This window comes from Tachysurus vachellii, chromosome 4, assembly GCF_030014155.1.
Source record: "Tachysurus vachellii isolate PV-2020 chromosome 4, HZAU_Pvac_v1, whole genome shotgun sequence".
In the NCBI taxonomy this organism is placed as follows: Eukaryota; Metazoa; Chordata; class Actinopteri; order Siluriformes; family Bagridae; genus Tachysurus; species Tachysurus vachellii.
The window spans coordinates 28,523,772-28,549,161 of record NC_083463.1 but is presented as its reverse complement, the minus strand read 5'-3'; the positions used below and the strand labels follow the sequence as shown (position 1 = coordinate 28,549,161).

Below are 25,390 nucleotides of genomic sequence, written 5' to 3'. Positions count from 1 at the left end.
AGAGAGAAAGAGAGAGAAAGAAAGAGAGAGAGCGGAGAGAGAGAGAGCGAGAGAGAGAGAGAGAGAGAGAGAGAGAGAGAGAGAGATCAAAAAACACAGAGAGAGAGAGAGAGAGAGAGAGAGAGAGAGAGAGAGAGAGAGAGAGAAAGAGAGAGAGAGATCAAAAAACAGAGGGGGGGGGCATAAATGATGTGTTGAATAGTTGAATAAGGCCATGATAGCAGGTTCAATATTTCTTCTCCCTACCTTCAAAGACATGTATTTAAATCAACTAGGACATGTTTAGTGACCTACATTTTCAAAGCCAATGTCAATAACAAGTCTTAGTGTCATTTAAACAATCGGTTTATTTGCTTAATTGGAATTAAAAATGTATTTTAAAATTTTATTTCAATTTTGTAATAAAGTTTGCAAAGAAAAAACATGATTCCATGTTTCCCAGAGGCTTTACCCACAATGCTTTAGTGAAAATCTCCTTGCCAAACCATTCCTTCAAGATACAGTATTGTTAGTAATTCACAATTATACAAACTTGCTGCTCTTGATAGCCAACATACAGTAGAACATTGCATCTAAACTCATGAGAAACTGCTGTAAATATGAAGGAGTGGATTTTATTTGATTTCACAATGACATAGTTGAAAGGTTTAAAATTCCACCACTAACACTGACCTTAACCTTGTTCTTTATTTCTTTTTAAATGGTTATGTATTTTTGTATTGAATTGTACAAATTGTTATGGATTTGAAGTTTGATACCATGTTGATAAAACTTTTAATGTCATATTAATTAATTCATTCATGAGGAATCCAGAATAAACATGAAGCTGTTGGATCAGGAAAGTAATGCAGCTATTTGTCTCAGTGGATGGACAGGAGGATGGACAGGAGGATGGACTGATGGCATTAATTCTGGAATTAGCATGAAAGATTAAGCTGAACGTTTTGTGCTAAATCTAAAGAAGAGATGAACCAAATAAAGGATTAAAGCTCTGCTGCATTGCTTTACTTCAGGGGCTAAACTATCAATGGGCAGTTGAATAGCATTAACCATGGTAAAATAGATAAACACCCCCCCCCCCCGGTCATCATTTACATTGCAAACAGGAAAAAATCAACCTTGAAAAAACCAGGAAAAAAACAACCTTCATGTGTGCAAAACATTTAGTCAAACAATCAAATCAGGTTTTTGTACATTCCTGGCTGAGCGACAGCTGAATTCTCTTGAGGTCTGTGTGCTCTATAGACGCTATGTATAAAACATTGGCCTGTTGTATTAAAGTGAAATTTTGGGACATTCCATAAAGACACAAACACAACCCTGGAGAATGCATTATGCACTAAAAACAGATTATCTGTAATTATGCCTGATTCTGGACGTTCCTTCCAACACTCCACTATAGCTCTGTGTAACATATACACACAGCGGTCAGCGGGGTTTGTTTGTGGTGTCTGCCCGTGATGGTGGATGCCAGCGGTGAAGCCACATTTGGCTGCTGTGTTCCATGAACCCTCTTCCATGAACCTTGTATCTCTCTTGCTCCATCTCTCTCTCTCTCTCTCTCTCTCTCTCTCTCTCTCTCCCCCTCTCTCTCTTTTTCTTTGCTGTATTTCCGATTGCTCTCACTGGACTGTAACAGCTGCAGTTAAGTCCACGCTGTGTTTTCATCTGCCCTTTTGTGGAGCCTGAAAGCCAGCACTTTGGGTCATCACTTGCAACTGTTTTCCACAAAATTTCACTCTCATACAATCGACACAATATCAGTTTCCTGCTCCTTTAGTGCTCTAAGTTGTTTTAAGGACCTGGACACACCTAGCCCATGTTAAAGAACTACTGCAACACCAGGCATAGTTCATATCTTATGTACATTTTAGTTAGTACACTCCAGAAAGATAACAACCTTTGGCTATAATATGTCCTTCTTGTGCATGCATGAGGCAAAACACCTCTCCATATCAGGAGGTGGTAGTAATCAGTATTTGTAATAAAAAAAAAGAAGAAAAAAAAAGGAAAACAGAAGTCCCACTTCTAGCTATAAGTTTTATCACAACAGCCTTTCACCACTGTCTTTTCACACCAAGTCAACAAACCAAATCTATTGGACCTTAACTACATTAAAACATGAATTAAAATGTCTGTTAAATTTTGCCTTAGTGGTTTCAATGAGCAAATATGTCAAGTGTCACAATGGCTGATCTCTGTAATGACTGATGTGATAAAAGACAGATAATTGTTATAACATTGCATCAGGTTTGAATTTGTTTTGCACTGTCATGTTTAATTCTTTCAGTCATGTATTTATCATGAACTTAATAGTAGGGCTTAGATCAACTTTTTCTGTATTCATTTACATGGACTTGTCTCACACTTCACTTGTCTCTCTTGGAAATTGGTTTAGCTAAATGTGGTTTTGGTCCAGGATAAAGTTTGACAGTAAGTAATTCCTTCTTCTCGAAAACATGGCTTTATCATTGGGGCAACTAGCTGAAGTAAAGTCTTGAGTTTGAGAAAGATTAGATGATCTTTGGTCTCAGTCCAATTTTATTTAGCATCGATCTTGGCTTGGCTTGGATCTTCGAAAGACATGTCTTGACTTTTTCTCGGTTATGTCTGGTCTTAGACTTGACATTTTATTTTCGAGCAAGCTGCCTAGGAAGTACCTCGCTAACATCCCTACATACATGTCCAAATTAAGGACAAGTGTCTTCACACTACTTTTCAAATGAGTCAGATTGCTGAGAAATAAGTCTTGCCCAAAAACAAGTATGATTTTTACAGACTAATTGGTGGCCATAGGGTACAAATAACACAAACATGTCTACATGTAAAAGTTTTTATTCAACAAAAATATGATTAGTCAAAATTTAAGATGAGTTACTTATGAAAACTTAAATGCTTGGGTGAAGCTGCCGTTCTGAATCCTTCAACAGTATGTCATAATTCAAATTTATATTTGTGTATCCTTCCATATGGTAGTGAGGTTAGATGGGAAGTTGCAACAGGAGTACTTTTAAACGGTATCCTTGTAAACATGGTCATGAGGTCAGCTGGTTCTGGGCAAGTCACTTGGATCCCGTCACTTAGACAAGTCACTTGGATCTCAAGTTCTTAGTCGTCATTCATTAGTCACCTGCTCCATTTGTTGTGGGTCATGACTAGCAAGGAAAAGAGTTATTTGCACGCAAAGTACAGAACAACACAACACTCCGAACTGAAAATTACAGCATAGACTGGTTAGCACTGACTGAATACATCTACTGGATTTGCCAAGGCTCAATGTGGCAAATGTTTTTTTTCTTTTCTTCCCAGAATGTCCCTCACATTGGGACGATTCCACTAAATAGTCAGTGCAGTAGACATTGAAATTACATACCAGAGGGGCCAAGATAAATCACTTCCACCAAGAATATCATAAACACGCATATACAAGTCAGAACTAGGCGAGAGGTCAAAAAGCATGCCATGCTCTGATATAATAGATAGAACTATAAAACCTATTAATTGATAAATGTTTAATCGATGAATGATAGCGTGTGTGAATGTATGGCTTTGGGTTGCTGTGCACCGCCTTTGTTTATGCCCATTATTATGTCTGCAACAAAAATCCTTCTGTAGTCCTGTAAAAATATTTGTCAGCTTATATGTCACACCAAAATTGTAAACATATAGAAATTCTCAAACAGGCATCAAAGTTTGCCTTAAGTCTTATGTGGTTTAGTCTGACTGTGGTTTTTGGTTAGTCTAGGACACATCTGTAATTAAATCTGGCACATAATGAGTCCTTCTGGTCATTTACAGACAGATCACACACACAGATGCCAATTATCTGGTCTGTGTGGATTATTATCGCAAGGACAAAAAAGTGCATGGGGAACTCTATCAAATGATGTCATATATAAACTAATGATCATGTATATGACACATATTTCATTCATTTATACTAAATCAAGGTTTGAACATAGTACTATTGAACTATAGTGTAGTTCTGAGGTAATCATTTTGAGTGGACACTGGAAAAACATTTATCCTGACTGCATGGTAGTACATTTTCAAGGACAGTTTAGTGGGTACATTACTTGATATTTTTTCTTTGTTAACTAGCTCTGATAAAGTGAAATGAATTAAATAAAATAAATGAAATTGATCCAAGTAATCATCACTTGCGATTTGTATATAGGCATAGCGACAAGAGTGATAACTAATCAAAAGCTAAGCTTAAGAAAATTACTTTACTTTAGTTTGAATTTACCTCAGTTTTACTTTACCTCAGTTTGACCATTACCTTGGTTCAAATTTATTAAGGTTTAATGTTTTACCTCGGTTTGAACATTACCTCATTCTGATTTTGCATCAACTCCTACTATAATTCAGTTCAGATCTCTTTCACTTTAACTTAATTTACTTCAGCACAGCTTTTCTTCAGTTTGACCGCTACTTAACATTTACCTCAGTTTTACTTCACCTCAATTTTGACCATTTCTTCAGTTAACCATTAGTTCAGTTTGATTTACCTTAGCTAATTTTTTTTTTCAATTTGGCCATCACAGGGGGCACGGTGGCTTAGTGGTTAGCACGTTCGCCTCACACCTCCAGGGTTGGGGGTTCGATTCCCGTCTCCGCCTTGTGTGTGTGGAGTTTGCATGTTCTCCCCGTGCCTCGGGGGTTTCCTCCGGGTACTCCGGTTTCCTCCCCTTGTCCAAAGACATGCATGGTAGGTTGATTGGCATCTTTGGAAAATTGTCCGTAGTGTGTGATTGCGTGAGTGAATGAGAGCGTGTGTGCGCCCTGCGATGGGTTGGCACTCCGTCCAGGGTGTATCCTGCCTTGATGCCCAATGACACCTGAGATAGGCACAGGCTCCCCGTGACCTGAGGTAGTTCGGATAAGCGGTAGAAAATGAATGAATTTGGCCATCACTGTTATTATTATTTACCTCAATTTAACCATTTCCTAAATTAAATTTAATTTGAGTTTACCTCAATTCCATCTCCTGTGTTTGAATTGCTCACTAACTTAGGTAACTTTTAGTGATTACCTCTTTCAGTTTGACCTTACCTCAGTTCCCCCCCTTACCTTGTCCTCAGATGACATTACCTCATTGCCTCCAAATCTGTTAAAGATGTACGAAATTAGCATTGTCTTTAATGAAGATGCTGTGCACAAATATATACAGAGGTGATTGGGGTCACATATTGCTTTTTTATTTTTTTAATAGAAATATTTAGGAGAAAAACAGATGTATAAATTTAAATGTGCTTCTCCCAGATCTATATCAACCTCTCAATTACTTTCAACTTAAACCAATCTTTATAAAAGATCTTCCAAGAAAGTCAAGTCAAAATCGTTTGTGGTTGAATTATATAGCTTCTTGGGACATGTATGACTGTTTTAGAAAGTGGTGTTTGGGGTGCATATGTGCAAGGGTTCTGTGTGTGCATGTGCGTGCGTGTGTGTGTGTGTGTTTGAGGGTGTGTGTTGAAATGCAGAAAGAGGTTTGGTGTCACTTGATTCTCAAACCAATCACAAACTTCGAAAGCAGCCCTTGTGAATGGGTTAGAGCAGTATAAAGGTGCTCAGAGAAACAGCAGAAAATAGAGAAAGGAGACCCGAAGACAAACAAGACACAGAAAGCGAAGTTCTCTAGAAGAAAGTAGCTACAAAAGACAAAAAAATGAAGACTTTCACACTACTCATCCTCTTTACTGTGCTGTCTGCCTGCATGTCTACAGGAGGTAAGATGGACAAATAAAGAAATTTTCTTTGCATATTTAAATTGCAGTTTAAAGGACATTACGATGGTTATTCATGTCTTTACATTGCGTGTCTATGCTTGTCCTGTGTGCAGTACTTGATATCGCTGCTGAACCTGACCCTGCAGCTGACCCTGCAGCTGACCCTGCAGCTGATGCCCCCGTTGCATCAGATTCTTCCTCTTCCTCTGAATCAGACTCCGCATCAGACTCCGCATCAGACTCTGCCTCCGACTCCGCATCCGACTCTGCTTCAGACTCTGATTCCGCGTCTGATTCTGCCTCTGATTCGTCCTCATCTGAGTCCAACTCTAACAGTGTTGAAGGTGAGATACCTGCATGATGTTACACTTAACATTAGTTCACACACGATCGGCTTTGAGAGTTTAGTTTGCGTGACGCCGGTGTTTCCCATACAGTAGCTACAGGTGCACCTGACCATGTGATGGTGAAGAGATCTCTCGCCACAGCTCTGCTAAGGAGACACAGAAGGGCAGGAACACCAGCAGCAGACCTCACCCAAGTTCAGCTGGAGAGGTAAACCTTCTGCTCTGAGCTATACTCATACTCTCCTATATTTCATTCTATTTATTATCTATTCCACTCTGTTCTATTTCCATTTCATCTATTCCACTCTGTTCTATTCCATTTCTATTCCATTTCATTTCACTTTTCCTACAAAGTATATATCAAATGCTATTATAATATTCTCTTGTTAGAGAGAATTTCTATTCTATTCTATGAAGACTTCAGATTTTATTCTATTATTTTATTTCAACAAATAAATACTTTAAAGTATTTTACTTTCAATAATCTGAATATTAACTATACAGAAATATAACAAAAAATGTATTCTAGCATCTAAATCTTAACTTTCCATTTCTTCTGAACAGTCTGAGAGAGGTGTGCGAGCCCAACGTGGCCTGTGAACACATGTCCGACACCGATGGGATCGTGGCGGCTTACACCGCATACTACGGCCCCATTCCTTTCTAAACGCCTCAGAGAGAAGCTGCTTCTACATGGATTCAAAGCTAATCCAGATTTAGATGGAACAGAAATGAGCTTATTTGAACGGGTCTCACAACCTCACCTGCTTTGCACAGAGGTGAGGGGAGAAAAATAAACAGCTGTTTTGGCTTTTACCCTTGACAGCTCCAGCTTTTGCTTTTGCTGTATGTTTTCACTAAAACCACTAGAGAGTTTCTGGTTTTGTATCAGAGGTGACCGCAACCACAGTAACAACTCTTTTATGTAGTAGTCTAAGAATAGCACGAGTATCTCACTATGAACAAGATCTCTGTGGTGTGATCAATACTATATACTTACAAATGTATACTGTCACAGGGACTGTAAAATGCCACTTCTGCTAATGTACTGTAGTGTTTCATTGTAGAGCTATTTCGCTTTATCTGCATAGATTAAGGATTGGCACATTAGTAGGCAACACAAACATATCGTTCATTAGTTTTAAATTATTATTGTTTTGTGGAGTTTATGTTCTCTTGAACGCTCAGTGCCATCTTTTATCACAAAGGTGCTAAATCCTCCCTGTTTAACACTCAAAGCTAAGGGAGATAAAATCATAAACTGTATTTTACACATTTATATTTGCTAGTTGATCTAGGACTTGTCTCTTTGTGGATAGTCTCTTTTTTTAAAATATATACATAGCATTTTTAGTGACACAATGATATGGAAAATGCTTGTAAAACGTTGTTTTAATAAAAATGTTTTAACATGTACAATTGTGAAGTCATGCTGTGTTTTTTTAATAATTGTGCGGGACTAACTGAATGATATTTGAGAAATAGTGAGCTTATCAACATGGAGTAAATTCTCAATTAATTCTAATCAGGAATGAAATCATGTGTATGTTCTACATTTTCAGTAAAAAAGAAATAGTTTAGCATTGCAATTTACATCATTGTTCCTTTACACCAGTAAACCAATATGTTCCATATGTTCATGTTTGTCTGCAATGGTACCACATAGCTGTCTGGATGTAAATCGTTACACACTCACGCAAACCATTTTGAGTTGTTCAGTATCTTAAATACACTTGTATTTATCTTAAAAATAGTAAAATAAGTCAAATAAAAATAACACATAAAAATAAAAAGATAAATGTAAAAATGTAAAAATACATTTCATCATTCAAATGTCTTCGAGAAAGCCAAACTCTTTCAACATGTGGGTTGTTTTTAGAATGGAATTAACACATGTGGATAACTAATGTGGATAACTGACTTTATCCTGTTGTGTTTATTTGTAGTGGATCCGAAGCCTATAAAAAAAGGAACACTTTGGATGGGATGGCAGTCATTTTCAGGGCACTGACCTAAACGCAATAGTCAATTATAATCCCAATTGTCAATTTTAACAAAATTGGGTGTATTTCTACACCGAATGGACTATAATAGTTTGTTGAACTAGTGGGCATTGCTTCTGTGTAGTCCAATAAGGAGTCATTAGCAATATATGGTATTTGGCAAAATAAGACAAAGTCCCTTCCTAGATGATTGATTGATGACAGACAGATCAGACAGACAGACAGACAGGATAGATAGATAGATAGATAGATAGATAGATAGATAGATAGATAGATAGATAGATAGTCATTATTTTAATGAGATTATAAAGGTCATCTCACCCAGCATCAGATCCCTCAACAACAAATAATAAACAACGAATAAATAAATACGCACACATAGAGGGTGTTATTAAAAGTATAAAAAGATTTTTTTAAAGAGAAATTTTACTTCCTAGTTTTACGTTCCTTCCTAATCTCTCTCTCTCTCTCTCTCTCTCTCTCTCTCTCTCTCTTTCACGTGACCGCGCGTGCACGGTTCAGTTTAAAGCCTATACGTGCGCGCGCTTCTACAGCGCTGTTCAAACCGGTAGAAATAACAGCGGAACACAAACCGAAATATGGACGTTTATTTATAATTACCTCATAGATTGAAGTAAAAATGGATTTTCTCATCGGGAGCCCGTTCTCCTCCCCGGTCGGCCAGCGTATTCGTGAGTGTATTTATTTATTTATTTAAAAAACAAAATAGTATTTAAACTTCCTCTTTTAACTGAATTGTCGGTTAAAAGAAACTGTTAGCAAAAATGTTTAGCTTCCTGAACTGGTGACCTTCTCTTACTCGTAAACGACTCGGGATTACATCGTTTTATGTACATGTTTATACTGTATTTCACTTTTAATATCAGTCTAGTCTAAGTTCTCTGTATTTTTAAGTCAGTGAACATCGACAAAGTGAAAGTGTGTGCTAGCAGAGCAGAGGTGTAACTTACGGTGGATTTAAAGTGTTGTGGTTTAGAGACAATCTCAGGGAAACACTTTAACTCTCAAAACGTCTACGTCTGATTTCCTCTTGTCTTGTTGATCTCTCAGGTCTATGTTTACAATAAGGGAAGTAAAGTAAAAACATTTCTGTTCGTGTTTTGTACACGTAATATAGATAGATAGATAGATAGATAGATAGATAGATAGATAGATAGATAGACAGACAGACAGAGAGATAGGTAGCAAGCTAGATAGCTAGGGGTAGATAGATAGGGGTCCCTGTGTGTGTGTGTGTGTGTGTATATATGTATATGTATATATATATATATATATATATATATATATATATATATATATATATATATACAGGACGTTTGGTTATAAACCCCTCAGCTCTGTTATGTTACTGAGAAACTGAAAAAGTACTCCTTCCATTTTGAAGACTTTTCTGTGTCGCAAATAAAGGAGCAGCTTCTCAACTGGCTGTTACAAAACCCTGTCATGAGAGACTCCTTTAAAATCTATTACATGCATTTGTAACAAGCTGTGCAAGTTGTAACAGAAAGTGACGTCAGAGTTGCTCTTGTAATAATTTATCCAGCATCAGTCAAACAAGTCGATCCATCCACTCATCCATCCACTCATCCATCCAGTTTCTGTAGTGCTAGGACTTGGGGCACAAGGCAGGGTGTGACCCTGGACGGGCACAATCACACACCCGTTCACAGTCTGCGGACAATTTAGGAATTTACTTGCATTACAATCTTGTATTTGGACAGAAGGAGGAAAACAGGGGGCTTGTATGAAAGAAACACCAGAAGGAAACTAGGAGAACATGCAAACCATGCACACACAGGGCAGAGGTGGGAATCGAACCCCAAAGGCAAAACGTGTGCGTTAACCTCCAAGCCACCATGAACTAAATTACCCCCTCTCCCTTTTTGTTTTAAATTTCTGACCAATCAGAATCAGGAACTAAATTTAGTATAAAAACAAATATTTGTCGGTATCATGTGAGCCAAGTTCTATATTTATCACTGGTAAACTGATTTAGTGCTGTAGCATGGTTCTGATATTTGAGAAAATGAAAGTTACAAAAACATTTATACAGTACAGGTATCTTTGATTGTTCGGAGCTCTAGGACAATTGGTTCAGCTCCTGAATTAATTATCATTTCATCCCATAGGTGATTGATACCACCTTTAACAAATGCCTTGTCAACTCAACACTGACATCAAAACATAAGGAGTTGGATGGTTATAGGGATTCAAAATGGCGACAATGTGCAATTCAGGCATCCCAGTTTGATCCTGAGCTCAGAATACTGACTGTGTATATGTGGCGACTCCGGATTCGCACAAGCTGTTCAATGAACTGGCATCTCAATCAGGGTGTGTTACTGCCTGAGATGCATATTCAGTGTATACCTGACTGGGCTAAAACGGTTACTGAAGGTGAATTGTAGCTTTGTAGATATATTTACTGAATCCATTGAGAACGTGTCATTATGTGGTCTTTGAATTTGCACCAAATAAACAAATCATCCAATACATAATTTTGACACAAATGATGTGAAAGAAAATTAATGTCACTTTTTTCCTCTTGGTGTTGTTAAAATGTGCTAAATCTTTGGGACATTTATCAATTAATCCTGACTCTCCAACGTCTAGCAGGTTTTCTTCAACTCGGTGCAAGCAGACATCTTGAGTGATTTTATGACGCACTCTCTGGTTCTGTATGGTAATTTCAGCTATGGACCAGTAGTGAGTTATTCAAATGAATCTTTTCTGCAATGCAAATAAAGTCTTTGTTTTTAAAGGGAAGGAGATTTTATCAGTTCTCAGCCGAAGAAGCCGCACTAGGATTTAGTTTTAGAGATTTAGGCTTTAAAAGCAACTCTTGTTTTCACAAGTTACACCATTCAGCTACATTAACGTAGAAACATTATTTGTTAAATGTTTATGAAAATTGGAAGATACGAAGATTTTCAGAGAGACTGAAATATCAGCTTTTAGGTGTTTTACTCAAACTTTACTTCTAACTTCCCTGAAGTCTGTTGGTTGCTTGGATGTTCATTTCAGATGTGTGTAGTAGGAAATTTCCACATTCTTCTGTACTCTGGACAGTTAGGAAAAGCGTTGCGCAAGCCAGTGCTAAAGGTTGTTCTCATCAACAAGAACTTCATGTCTTTCCAGATACAGAGTTTACACTAGAGGTGTGTACGGGACTGTCCCTCCCACTCCAACACACTCCTAAAGGAATTCTGTCCAATTCTTTCCACTGATGTAGAAACTCTTTACTAATCCTGTCCTCCTGCTGCAGAAAGCTCAGCCAATCTGGTCACAATATTTTGTAATGCTTTTTTCAGTTGCGAAAATATAAGCAAAGAATAACGTCTTTTTTAGTAAACACAACCCACAGCACCATGCAATCAACACCACACTCAAGTTAATGAACATCAGCACTAGTATATATTTTTACAAAAAAAAAATGCTGGTCTGTTTTTCACACACCCTTCTCAATTTTCACATTGATGTCAAAAATGCTTGGAGCTGCTCAGGGAGAACAGGGAGGGCTGAACAGCCAGCTGACAGTCACATGAAAATACTAAGAGAGAGAAAAGGAGGGACTCATAATAGGCCTACAGAGTAGAGGGTTCATCTTGTAGGAACTTGTGTGAATGGTGGTTTGGATCACATGAGCCCTCATACAGCAATATTGTAATCAGTCACAAGATGTGCAAAACTGTCCTTAAGCCACCATAATATTTCTTGTTTGTTTAAATGAGCTGTGCCAGCAGCTTATCTTGTTGTTCCTACTCAGTAGTGGCATGTTGTAGAGAATCTTTCCTCACCACATAACATCAAAACTCCACTTTGTCTCTGTGCTTTTCATACGGTCAAGTGCTTGTCTGTAGGCTTACAAATATATAACAAGGACTAGCAGCCAGAGACATCTGTGTCAACACCATTTTTGAGTTCTGCTTGTTTTTGCAAGAAAGATTAAATCCTTTTCAAGCTCAGTGTACTGCGGTTCCTCAAGAGCTCTGATGACGGCTGTTTTACAGCCTTGGGAATTCCCTGATGCTTTAGAGGCCTTTCGAGGCCTTTCGAGGTATATTCCTGTTAACAATAAGCATGGTGCTGGGTTATCAGGGCATACAAAACTTCCACAGGGATTTTAACCAGCATTCAGTTGAACTCTGGTTTAAGCTGTTAAATGTTAAGCATTGTGTGCTTAAGTGAAAAAAAAAAATTGCTGGCTCACTGCAGACCAAACTGACATACTCAGTGACTCCCCTCTGTAGGTATGAAGTACATGACTTTAGGAGTGCTGCTTTCCGTTTCCATCTTTTTTATTTAATAATTCAAAATTTGTGTCCAGGTTTTTTGTTTGGTGAAAAGTCGAGAGCATCACAAAACGATCTAAAAATTTTGTTGTGTTTATTTTGTTCACTGTAATAATTACAATTATTTAGTCAACTGTGGAAAACATAGCTTTCATGAACTTTATCTAATATAAAGCAGCATAATTTTGTTAGACATTATTCATTTTCATATACATGAATACTTGCTAGATGTCATAAACCAAACTAAATGACTAGTTAATTAAATAGTTAAATGATTGACAGAGTGATTGACTTTGCCACCACATTATGCAATGTTACATTTGACTAATTTCTCTCAGCCCTGCTGCTGTTATTCACCTTTAATGTTGTTTGAATGGTTCTGAATTACAAACTCAGTTTTTTTTTTTTTGCTTTGATTTGATTTGGATGTCTGTAATAAAGAAATGATGAATGTAAAGTGGTTAGAAAACTACCGAAGCACAATATGTATGATTTGTTCATCTGTCATTGTTGTTTGTGTATTTGTGCAGAGAAAGCCACTTGGGGCTCTTTAGAGAGTGAGGACTGGGGCATGAACATGGAAATCTGTGACATCATCAATGAGACAGACGATGGGTAGGACATCAACAATGACAGTGCATTCGTTCTTCTTATTGGATCTGTGGAAGTGTTTAATGTATTTAATTTAGCAATAAAAGGGGATTAAAAGATATTTTATGATCAGTTTTTATTCCTTATTTCTTTCATGTGTAATGTCTAAGATGTTTTAATACTCCTAGTATTTTCACTCCTTTTATGCATCTGCTTACAGACCTAAAGATGCAATGAAAGCCATTAAGAAGCGGATCGTAGGAAATAAAAATTTCAGAGAAGTCATGCTGGCACTGACTGTAAGATTATTTATTTATTTGTTTGTTTATTTATTTGTTTATTCGTTTGTTTTTTTTTTTATTTATTTTTCATTGTGATTCTAAAGATATTTTATGTCTTCTTTTCATTTAAAATAATAGATTTTTAAATTGGCTAAATAATTATTAATATGAATTTGCTTCAATCATATTTCAAATAAACAAAATATAAAAATAGCTTATTAAAATTAGCATTTAATAATGTAAAATTATGAACATCTGTAATTTAGTTTCCAATACTGGCTTATTTTTTTAATATTACATTTTTTTTTATTTTCTATCTATTATTTTCTATCTATTATTTAACTTTATTTTCTATCTATTATTATCTATTTTATTTTCTATCTATTATTTTACTTTTTATTTTGTTTTATTGGATGTATTAATTTTTTTTTTACATTATTAAAAATATCAATATATTTTCTTTTCTTTTTTTTTCCCCCCGAGGTTCTTGAGACATGTGTGAAGAACTGCGGCCATCGTTTTCATGTTTACGTGTGCACTCGGGATTTTGTAGAGGGTGTGCTTGTCCGAACCATTCTCCCAAAAAACAATCCCCCTATGGTCTTACACGACCGAGTCTTAAGCCTCATTCAGGTTTGTTCAGATTTTTATAACAACAAAAGGTGCATTGTTTTTGATTTGTGCTGATTAGAAAAATTTAAGAGTGGCTCAAATGGAATTACCCTAAAAGCTATTTTTTGTAGCCTCTCTCATTTATTGTATTTTCTGGTTCATGCTTCACTAGGCGTGGGCCGATGCTTTCCGGAACGTTCCATCACTGTCTGGAGTTGTGAGTGTGTATGACGATTTGAAGAAGAGAGGCCTGGAGTTTCCTATGACTGATCTGGATGCTTTGTCACCAATACACACCCCCATCAGGGTAAATCTCTACTGTATATGACTGTTCTTCTACCCTGGACTTTAACCTACTGCAGTCTTTTATGCTACGACAGTTTCTTTGCAGCATGCAGAGTGAGATAACCTGAGCGTGTTTAAAGAGATAAAAGCAGGGAATGCAATAAAATTATGGAGGGTGCAGCAACCTCTGGCAAAATAAATATAGGGATACAAAATATTTAAGTTATATTAGTAAAAATTACTTGTAATACCTGGTGTAATTAGTATAATATGCTTGTAAACAAAAGCAGTTTCTAGTCCAACCAACTGGAGCAGATCTGAGGTGTACTATATTCTGTTGTATTGAAGATACATTTCTTTCTGGTTTGTGGCCTCTCCCAGAGCATTCAAGAAAACAATGCACCTGCCCGCACTGCAGAACCCGCAATGCACACATCCACTGTGGAAAGCACTGAAACTTCACATGTCCCCCAGGCAAATGGGGCACCTGCACCTATCTCACCTGGACAGGTACAAATAAAAATAGTATATATATGCTATACTAACTATATATCAAAACTATATACTATACTGTATCTTATATATATGTGTATATACTGGGATGGCCACATATTATTTGGTCCTTTTTACAACTGCAAAATATACTAATCATATATCACTGTACAGTATAAAAGGTTCATTTTAATCGGTTTCATTCATCAATTTCATTTTAATCAATTCATAAGAACTTAATTGTGTGTTTGTTGCGTGTGTATGTCTCCTTTTTTTTTCTGTCTGATTTTGCTTTTGTGTGAATCAGAAACAGAAGCTGAGGTCAGAGTTGGACCTAGTGAAGGGAAACCTGACAGTAATGACCGAGATGCTGAACCAGCTTAGACCAGGAGAGAGCTCATCAACAGACACAGAGCTACTGCGGGTATTTTTCACCCTTTATGTCACTAACTTACTTTCTCATTATCTGACTCATTTACTAGCTCACTAGCCCTGACCACTCTCAACTCAACTCACTCTCTTAATCACCTTAACACATTTTGAAATAAAATGCTTTGTAAATCCATTTTTATCTCAATTATTCATTTCTTGCTAATACATTTGCTCACTCTGTCACTCACTCATTCTGTCACTCACTCACTCAGTCCATTGTTTCCCCCTAACACACACACACACACGTGCGCTGCATGAACCACTTCACTTCAACCTCATTCATTTTCTGACCCTGTCCATTACTCACTTACTCATGATTTTACTCGTTGAGTCACCCAACCCTGCCCTACTCCATACAGTCCATACATTTATGTTCCTCTCTTAAATAATCAATAATTTGGTTATAAGACAGACGCAAACATGATATCTGTGTGCTTTTGTGTGTGAGCAGCAGTTGTACTCGGTATGTAAGAACATGCAAAACCGAATAGTGGAACTGATCCCCAGTCTGAGTGAAGAAGAGCTGATTGGAGAATTGCTCGTTATCAACGATGATCTCAACAATGCTTTCATACGCTATGAGAGGTACTACTGTCAAATATACTTGTTTCTCATTCAATTTCATTAATCACTTTAGTTTGTTCATGTAAGCGATTTCACTGAAAGCACAAATCTCTACATGGTGCACTACGTGGCTGACAGAACACAATTTGAGATTCTACTCAATAAATCTCAGTGCCTGTTGGAATTATTATTTTTTTCCCCTAATACTTGTACATCCTAAATCTGCCCATGTCAGTATATGTCAAAGTGAAAAATGTCATCATTGTGTAATGAGTTTTGCTTTGATCAGTTTTGGTGTCTCTTTTTTTTTTTTAAGGTTTGAAAGGCTGAACACAGTCCAAAGACCCTCCACAGATCAAGTAAATGTACCTTTCAAATTTTAAATGATGTGTTCATTATTAACTGTTTAGTAAAATATTCATTTATTTGGTATGTTTGTATAATTACGTTCATCATTAATGACTTTTACACTAGTTAATGTAGTACGTTTATAAATGATTCGATTGTGAATTTGACATTTTCTGTCTGTTAAAGCAGGTGACAGAAAACCTTCTAGACATTAACCTAGCTCCATCTCCAGCCAATCAGACGTTATTTCCACCTGTCAGTCAGCCAGTGACGCAGCCTACATCTAATCCCATAATGACTGCAGGTCTGTGCCTTTTTTTTGTTGTTGTTGTTAAATAAGAGTAGCGTCATTATTCTCTCTCATAGTCTCTCTCTTAGCTGCAGGAGATGATGATGAATTCGACATGTTTGCTCAGACGAGAGGACGTTCACTGGCTGAGCAGAGAAAGAAGTAAGCTTTCAACTACACTCGCCTACTGTTAACAATCTCAGCCAAGTTGTAAATTGCTGTACTTTCATGTTGAGACGAGGATGAATCCTTTGACAGTGAGTTGAATATTTATTAATACAGTTGGTAAGTACTGAAAATGGTTGGTTGTTTTTTTTTTTTTTTTGATAATTATTTATTGATGAGATGTGCACAGTTTGTGCCTCTTTTTTCTCACGTTTTTGTGTGTGTGTGTGTGTGTCTGTGTGTGTCTGTGTGTGTGTGTGTGTGTAGTGTCAGATACGAGGACCCTGGTGCAGTAGAGGGGCTAGCAGAAGCGCTGGACACTCGGCTTCAGGTCACAGCAGGGGTCAGTATATAGAAAACTGCATTTTTAACAAATTCAGTACTAATATAACATATATACAGTTTTGCTCATTTATTTTCCCCTCAGCTGTCAGTGGAAGTGAAAAGTAATTTTTAAAGCTAGAGCAATAGAATTTTATAATACAACATATAATGGGAAGTCTTTGAAGAATACTATAATCTGATGTTCCTGAGCAACCCTAACATTTTTGTGATAATCTCTTAAGAAGAGGCTTTCCATACATGCTGGAATAAGTGCTCGATACCCACTTAGAAATGTATAAAAACGCATAATTAACAGTCAGACCAGCGGGAAATCCATCCTGCTGCACGCGGACATTTTGTGAAACGAATCATTTCTGAAAGATGACCGCTGTTTTGTTAACTCTGAAAACCAAAGCCAGAGGAGTGCATGGAGACCTTAAATCAAAATGATAGTTAATAGGCTGTTGAAGGCTGTTAGTTTGTGTATTTGCTTGCATTATGTTATAACAGGATTTCTTCTAAACAAGGTCTGTCGTAGTTGTGTGTGTATACTGCCTTTTTAAACTGAGCTGAGCACACATGTACTGTACTGTGTTGTATGCTGCGTATGGGTGCAGGAGGATCTTTTTTATTTGATCCAAACCTAGAAGACAGTAATAAGTAAATCAATGAATAATACGGTGATTTTAGTTGATACTAATGCTTACTTTATTGACCAATCATCAGCTGTTTAGTGATACACTAACATACTAACCCAGCATCTGTGTGTGTGTGTGTGCCAGCGTGAGTGTGCGAAGGATATGGCAGGTGAATGGAGTCGTCAGTCTCAATGGATATACAGTGAGGCACTGGTGGGTTCCAGCAAAGCTGAGATTTAGGATGCATGCGCTAGATATACTTTATGGCCAAACATTTGTGGATAATTTCGAGTGCCTGGCCTCACTAATGCCCACACACTCGCTCCATAATTTGGTAGAAAGCCTTCCTGCAAGACTGGAGGTTATTATAACAGCAGGACTAAACAAACACTTGAGAGTGTTATATCCAGGTGTCCACTTACCTTTGGAACATATAGTGGATAACTATACCGCAATAATATAAATATAACACAATATAAAAAAAAAAACGCTATCTATCTTCTGTCATTTAACCTCCACTTGCATGAAATATTAGTCACATCAGTGGTAGAATGAAGGTATCAAAGAAATGTAATCAATGATTGTTACAATAAACCTGCCAAATGTCAGCAATCTTAATGTCAATTTTAAAAATCAGAATTGTTCTGAAATGACTAACAAGCCATCATTGTAACCCAAAACAACTCCCTTTGCTAAAGCTGTACTACATGAGGAAACTGTAAAGGAATAAAACAGAGCTCTGTAGCTCTCCTCTGTGGGTGGATGCTCTCTAATGTGAATGGGCTAGAAAAAAAATATTGTAGTCATGTGAAAAGTTTGGAATAAAATTTTGAAGTAGTTCTACAGCTCTAGTTTTCTAAACTTGAGCCAGCTGGACTGTAGCACCTGCTTTGTTTTTTTTTTTTTTTTTTTTTTTTGCCTAATTGCATGCATTTATGTAAATGATTTAGCTGAAGGCAGCAAAATCAACACTTGGTCTTCATTTTCCTGATGTAAAATTGATCTTGATCATCATTTTGATTCCTCATATAAACTGTTGCTGTACATAAAAATATTTTGTCAAGACATCTCGTTATAATAATTGTGGTTCAATTTATTTTATTTTTTATTTTTTTTCAGGCACCTGCACCACAAAGTGCTGCTATGGATGACATTGAGAAGTGGTTGTCTTTAGAAACGGTAAGTTAGCACCTTTTTTTTTTTTACTTATTTATTTATTTATTTGAATAATTTACAGTCTAAGCAGTCCATGCAATGTATTTCTTGACCAACTGGCAATCTCTTCAACTCTCTACATTTGCCTGTGGTGGCCAATTATTTTCTGACTCATTAAACGATTCTGATTATTAGCAGTCTACTCTTCTCCACTCCCTGACAGGGTGTGGCTGGTGATACACACTTTTCTGCGTACCTGCAGTCACCAGCCTTTCTCCTGTGGATATAATCTTCACAGTTTAACTACAACCAGAATTCTGTAGACCTCCAGGAAGAGCTTGAGGAAGCAAGCGAGGCTAGACTTAGTGTGCTAGCGCCATCTGGAGATCCTAAAAATGAATGAAAGTTTGCTCTCATAAACACAGAGCATGCATAATAATTTGTAATCGAGGTGATACACAGTGACTATCTGTGTTGGTATTTTGTGTTATTAATTCTGGTCTGTTTGGACTAGAGATGTGTGCAGGACTGATGTTTTTTTTCCCCCTACTTATACAAGTATTGTGATATTTCTGTGAAATGTTTTTGTTATTAATTCTGAAATAGAATCAAACTAGTCTATATAAATCCCCATGACCCTGACCTGGCAGTTACTATGGATGCTGTAAATGCATTGCTATAACACCACAAATAGGGTCTCATATCTGACAGAACAGACATTAATTTTTAAAGAAAAAAGAAAAAAAAAGACTTCATTTCTGTCCTAAAGGATGATATCATTTTTTTCCAGTGTGATATTGATGATGATGAAGATGGTGTTACAACTGAAGGTGAGCTCTTTCTTGCTTGCTCTCGCTCTCTCTCTCGCTCTGTCTCTAACACACACTTCTGTGTTTCATTTCATAACCTGATCTTGGTCTTTCCCTGGCAGAGTTTGACAGGTTTTTGGCGCATAGAGCAAAAGCAGTGGAACATCTCCCTTCTGTGCAGAAAAGCTCCTTGCCTCCTGGGAACCCTCAACAATCAGCACAGAAACAAGAGCGCACTCAAGATCAGCTCTTCACCCTCTAACACTCAGATTAACAGGAAGAACGAAGAAACAGGTAGCAGAAAATGCACTGCTCAGAAGTTGCGATTTCCACCTAACTGCCTTTTTGGTTTTTTGTACAAAACTGCATTAGGATCAGTGCAGCCAATGACAAAAAGTAATCTTAAGAAAGCCACTGAAGAAAAGGTAAAATGTTTTGTGTCTGTGTTCCCCCACACATCATTTTTTTTTTTTTTTTTTTTTTTTTTTTTTAAAAACAAACCAGCGGTGGTTGTTTACATGTAGAGATTTTTTCTTGTCAATCAAAATAATTCATTCTGATTATAGATTCCCAACAGAGTGGACACTATATAGCCTACATTCCTCACTCTTTGTTTACATACATGTTCCTTGTAATCAAAAAAAAAAAACAAAAAAAAAAACGTGTGCATTTGCAAAAAACGATGATTTAGTGTCATTGTTGTTATAACAACAAGATGTACCTCTTAATTTGTGGCTTGCTTTAGCTAAGCGTTCAAACGCTCTTTTTTTTCTGTTTTTTTTTTTTAACAAGATTCCAGTTCCCACAAAATATATTCTCAACAAAGGTACTTGTTAACCAGAAGGTGAGAATATTTCGCCTGGCCATGTTTGTCATCATGCATCATTACACAAAAGAAGTTTCAGCAGTTTATTATATGAGAGAACGTTTACAGGGTCACTTTCCTTGGGTTTTTTTTTTCTTTTCTCCTAAATTACAAAAATATATGAAAGCATAGCTAATGTCATAGTTTGTGGTTTTATTACATGAAGCTGTCTAGCTATAGAGCGTCTAAAATATTATTTAGTATCAAATGTTAAAGCCTTTATTAGTACCCGCTTTATTACTGTGTCAGTCACAAGACAGCGATCCAATCAGAATCTCTCTCTCTCTCTCTCTCTCTCTCTCTGACACACTTTTATACCTAAATTACAGTTTGTATTAATTTTCATTCCATATCTTAATAATTACTGTAATGTTAATTTTTCTGCGCTGCTAAAGTGCTTCCTCACTTGTGTTGTGTTTGTCATGTTCTGATCTCTTTAAGCCAGTCTTTATTTCTGCCCATCAGTCAACTAATCTGGCTTTCTGCGATTACAGATCAGCTCTCTGGGCTATGAAGTGTATAAAAATCACTATATGATGGACGACACTGTGATGTACTTTTATTTAAAATAGTTCACGAATAACCTGTAGACTACAAGACTGTCATGTTGTGGCGGAATTTAAATTTATTGTAAAAATGACGATTCTGAATTAATATTAATTTGACAAGATTGAAGTTAAAATTGTGATTTATGTATGGTAAATTAAAATGATTTGCTGCTTGTCTAGTATTTTTGTTGAATGTAGACACTAGAGAAATTACGGGGAAAATGTTTTTGTGTTTCAGTAAATCATTTCTGATACCATCACAAAACAGGAGAAGTTTTTATTTTTGTCACATATACGTTACACACAGTGAAAATCTTTCTTCACATATACCAGCATTGAAAGTCGTGGTCAGAGCGCAAAGTCGGCCATGATGCGGTGCCAACGGAGCAGAGAGGGTTAAGGGCCTTGCTCAATGGCCCAACAGTGGCAGCATCAACAACCCAGAGCCTTGACCACTTTGCGTCTCAGAAGCTTTCTGTCACTAAACTAACGGTTTTTAATGCAGGAGCTCTTTTACTGTATTAAACAGACACCTACAATAGACCATTTATGTTTTTATTTTTTTTGATGGCTTATCTTTTCTAGCTCTTCACAGAAAGTGCAGGGGTAAGAAAGAACTGTGAGAGATAAGGCATCTTGTATTGCTGATTCTCCCTGAGAGTTGTACAGATGTACTGTAGTAACCCAGACATTTTAATCCTCAGTTTTGGTTTCTCACCATCATTTATCAAATATCTTGAAAGACAGATTTTAAAGTGCACCCTCCAGCAGCACAGAGAAAGAAATAGTAAGTGTGTGTGTGTGTGTATATACATACACACACACACACACACACACACATACATACATGCATACATACATACATACATGCACCTCTTTGTCTAATATCTGGCACATTAGACAAATATATTGATAAATGAATAAATAAAACCATTATACAGTCATATGATTTAAAATACATACATTCCCATTCCGACCGCCAGAACGAAACACACACCGAGCAGCATCCTGAGCAGCTGAGAAGTGGATGTCAGTGAGGAGGACAGCGCTGAGCTCTGATTCACTCTGACATCTGAGGAAAGAGAGACAGTCGAAGCATTAACATACTGGATATGATAAAGATTTCTGGCTTTGTCCCGCTTGTGTTTATCTGTGTTGTACCTGGTGTCTTGAGGTTGTGTGTTTTGTTTCTCTGCCTCAGTTCATTCTTCTCTGAGATGCTCACCAAGTTCTGGAGTTCATCAAAAACCTGGAAAACAACACACACACACACACACAAGCACACATGCATGTTATGTCTTTTGAATCATACTAATCACATAAAACAATTAATCATATTAACAGCTTTTCCAATTAAATGTCAGTACAAATATCGTTTAAATCTGTGTGAAGTGAAGTTTTCTAACCTGGATGTTGTACTCGAAGGCTCTGACAGCTTCCTCCAGCACTCCCTCTCTCTGCGTCTCTGTCAGCTCGATGCTGTTCATCCTGCTTCTGTACAGCTGCTTGAACAGATTCGGGCTGCTGACGGCAGGAAATGAGAAGAACGCCAAACCCTCTCCGTTCTTCAGTCCCAAAGACCTTTGAGGGACGCGGCCCAACACCTGGCCACCTGTCAGGTCACCCAGGTAGCGAGTGTAAGCATGAGCCACGAGGCGTTCAGGATGCTCGCTGCCAATCTGAGAGAGGAAAGAAATCTAAGTGTCAATGGGTATCAGCAGGATTGATATCCATAACTGTACACTGTTGGTGTACTTTTAAAATATTACTCTATTTACATATTTTGTGGACTTCTATATTTTCTAGTACCTCTCTCAACCTCTGAGTGTATCTCAATGTAGAGGCTGGAACAAAAATCTTTTTTCTCCAGTCCTGACCATAAAAGTGCTCCAGATCTTTCTTCAGCGTCTCAGTCCTGGCCAATTCATGAGGGAAGTAAATTGGTGCGACACTTTCTTGAGATGCGTTCCTGTCCAGTTCCTCTTCTAGAGCTTCGTAGATCTTATACAAGGAGCACAGCAAGAGCTGAGGACAGAGTCGGGAAATGGGGTATTAATTAAAAAAGAAAAAGTTCTATTTAAGATAACAGCCCAAAATGATTTAAAAGTTTAAATGCAGCTGAAGATCATTCTGATGACGATGACTCACCTTATACTGCATCAGGGTGATGTTTCCTCTCTGGAAGGCCTGCATCAACTCTGTGCTATTGGCTCGGACATGACATTCCTTAGTCACAGTCTTTATCTTCTCAGACAGATCACTAAAGAGAGAGATTCACTTCTGTAATCATCACTATAAACCTTTATATCTCTATATAGCAGTTATCTAGTATTTTAGTTACCAGTCTGTAATTTGGGACTTCTCTAATTGTGTTTTCTTCTTATCTACTTCCATTTCTGTAAAGGTGACAAAATTAGATACAGTAATGTTTGTATATTACAGAGAACATCTGAAGTATACAGTATAATTTAGTTCAGTATAACATGTAGGGATTGTTCATGACAGGTTAAGTCATTCTAAAAGTTGCTTTTTATATTCATTCATTCATTCATTCATTCATCTTCTACCGCTTATCCGAACTACCTCGGGTCACGGTCATCTCAGGCGTCATCGGGCATCAAGGCAGGATACACCCTGGACGGAGTGCCAACCCATCGCAGGGCACACACACACTCTCAGCTTTTTATATTCAAGTTAAAAAATATTCACTAAAATTTGTGTTTACTTACTCAGAGTTTGGACTCTAGTTTTTCGGGTAAACTATCCTCCTCCTGAGAGCAGATCTGCTGTGGTTGTGGAGATGTTCCCTCTTATATACTCATCCTCTCACTCATTCTCTGTCACTTCCAGCTAATAGTACTGTAAGTTCCAAGATTGCGTAGGTACTGTGTGTAGATGACGTACGTCCTGGCTGATGTCGCAAAAAGCTGTACTCTTCATAGCAGCAATGTTCATAGAGTTGCAATGTCAGCAAAGTAAATCAAATCAGAGTCAATGAAAGTTTGAACTCTTCCATATTCACTGTTAAGCTGTGAGAAACAGGAAGCAGCACTCAGGGAAGCAGAATATAGAGAGAGAGTGGTCTTATGGATAGCCGTGACATGGCACTGTGCCTAATCCAGGGAGTGACCGGAGCTTCCATGACACACGGCGTTCCAAAAGCTGAGCAGAAACAGACAGTGTAAAGAAAGAGGGAGAGATCAGAACTAACCATGACTCGGGGGATTGTGTGCCCGGAATACATGACTTTTAGTTCAGTCACATGACCTTAATTGCTAATTCATATTGGTTTATATAGTATATAAAACATAGCTTACATATAAACATTTAAACCTTAATTCATGACAAGCTGATTCAAGACATGAATGTAAATGTATGAATGTGAATGTAAATGTAAGACATGATATGTTTATAAAGTTAACGTTATACTTTTTGGTGAAGAATTAGCATAATGATTTATACGTTATAAAAATCTATCATTTTGTCAGCAGTCATAAGGGCTGGTTGCATTGTTGAAGACGCCTACAGGGTCCTTGTTTCGTTCCTGAGCTCATGTTATTGTCTAGACTGTTTCACATGTTCCTCTTTCTGGCCATTTTTCCGGGCCCTCCAGTTTTCTCACATCTACCAAAACCATGCCTGTAGGTGGATTAGTCACTCTAGATTTATCCTTTGTGTGCATGGTGTCCTGCAATCCAGGATGTCCTCCTTCCTTGATCATTGTTTCCACAATGGAGTCCTGATCCACTGCAGTACTGGTCAGGATAATAGCAGCTCAGTAGTGGCTTGAAGCTCTGGGTTCCTGATCTTAAGATTGGGAGTTTAAGCCCCAGTACCTTTAAGCAGGTCTGGTGTTATGTTGACATACCATGGGTGACCCTGTACTTAGATTGTAAAGAGTTTCACTGTACAGTATATGTAACAAATCATTTTTTTTCTTCAGACTATTTTACCAGCAGACTACTGGCTCTATCTACTGGTAAAATAGGGAATTGTCCTGACTATCTTTGCTGTCCCAATTTGCCATCATATGAACTACACTCTGATGAGTCCTACCTCTCAGGAAGAGCCTATACGGTGTCACTGAAGGGCAAGAAGTTCAGGTCAAAACTGGTAAACCTCAAGCCTACAGTATATGCTTGACCCTGTCATATTCCTCCTATACACCAGCTTACCAGGAAACGTCATCCACTCTCAAAAAATTTCATATAATTATTATGCTGATGTTCTATTATTCCTTCATTCTACGTATCATCTGACTCTTAGCAAGTTTATCTTAGCCTTGCGAAAATATCCTACTCCACCTCCTTCCATCTCATGAAGAATTGTCAAGCTGACAATTCCATCAGTAAAATATAATGACCAAGTTTGACTCAATATCATTACAACCATCAAGGTCTCCTGGATTTGAAAGATATTCTGTCTTTTGATTGGAAATATTGTGCTCAAGTGGAACACATTTGACTTTGATGACCTTCCTTGATTGGGTGCAAAAAGCAGGAATGTCAAGACAATGATCTAAGCTGGTGCTTGGATCATTTGAACAGAAACTTAGACTTACCAGAGTTTTTGTAGCATTTTAAGCCTCCTGGTATTT

General features: G+C 37.4%; 3 protein-coding genes across 10 annotated transcripts; 2 read left to right on the top strand and 1 right to left on the bottom strand.

Moving 5' to 3' along the window:
• The first annotated feature begins 5,567 nt into the window (after positions 1-5,567).
• Positions 5,568-7,498, top strand: bglapl (bone gamma-carboxyglutamate (gla) protein, like). Its single transcript, XM_060867194.1, has 4 exons — positions 5,568-5,732; positions 5,846-6,076; positions 6,170-6,287; positions 6,644-7,498. Exons 1-4 carry the CDS (start codon positions 5,672-5,674, stop codon positions 6,744-6,746), a joined length of 513 nt encoding a protein of 170 aa, XP_060723177.1. The 5' UTR covers positions 5,568-5,671; the 3' UTR covers positions 6,747-7,498.
• Positions 7,499-8,616: 1,118 nt separating this feature from the next.
• On the top strand, positions 8,617-20,975 carry LOC132844887 (target of Myb1 membrane trafficking protein-like). 6 transcript variants are annotated; one of them, XM_060868755.1, is made up of 16 exons: positions 8,617-8,774; positions 12,926-13,010; positions 13,207-13,285; positions 13,751-13,900; positions 14,052-14,186; positions 14,546-14,674; positions 14,964-15,080; positions 15,540-15,673; positions 15,969-16,011; positions 16,190-16,304; positions 16,379-16,451; positions 16,722-16,797; positions 17,561-17,629; positions 18,536-18,595; positions 19,362-19,401; positions 19,503-20,975. In XM_060868755.1, exons 1-16 carry the CDS (start codon positions 8,723-8,725, stop codon positions 19,640-19,642), a joined length of 1,497 nt encoding a protein of 498 aa, XP_060724738.1. In that variant the 5' UTR covers positions 8,617-8,722; the 3' UTR covers positions 19,643-20,975. The 6 variants fall into 6 exon arrangements, with proteins under 6 accessions (XP_060724738.1, XP_060724739.1, XP_060724736.1 ...); XM_060868756.1 differs by having other exon boundaries at positions 16,187-16,304; positions 16,385-16,451; XM_060868753.1 differs by having other exon boundaries at positions 16,187-16,304.
• An 80-nt stretch (positions 20,976-21,055) lies between these two features.
• On the bottom strand, positions 21,056-23,612 carry LOC132844889 (heme oxygenase-like). 3 transcript variants are annotated; one of them, XM_060868760.1, is made up of 7 exons: positions 23,523-23,612; positions 23,135-23,189; positions 22,942-23,053; positions 22,603-22,818; positions 22,200-22,472; positions 21,955-22,042; positions 21,056-21,865 (listed from the first exon to the last, which is right to left on the bottom strand). In XM_060868760.1, the coding sequence occupies exons 2-7, from the start codon at positions 23,185-23,187 to the stop codon at positions 21,744-21,746; spliced, it is 864 nt and encodes a 287-aa protein (XP_060724743.1). In that variant the 5' UTR covers positions 23,188-23,189; positions 23,523-23,612; the 3' UTR covers positions 21,056-21,743. The 3 variants fall into 3 exon arrangements, with proteins under 3 accessions (XP_060724743.1, XP_060724741.1, XP_060724742.1); XM_060868758.1 differs by lacking the exon at positions 23,523-23,612 and adding an exon at positions 23,377-23,419; XM_060868759.1 differs by lacking the exon at positions 23,523-23,612 and adding an exon at positions 23,377-23,419 and having other exon boundaries at positions 22,603-22,794.
• Positions 23,613-25,390: the final 1,778 nt, after the last annotated feature.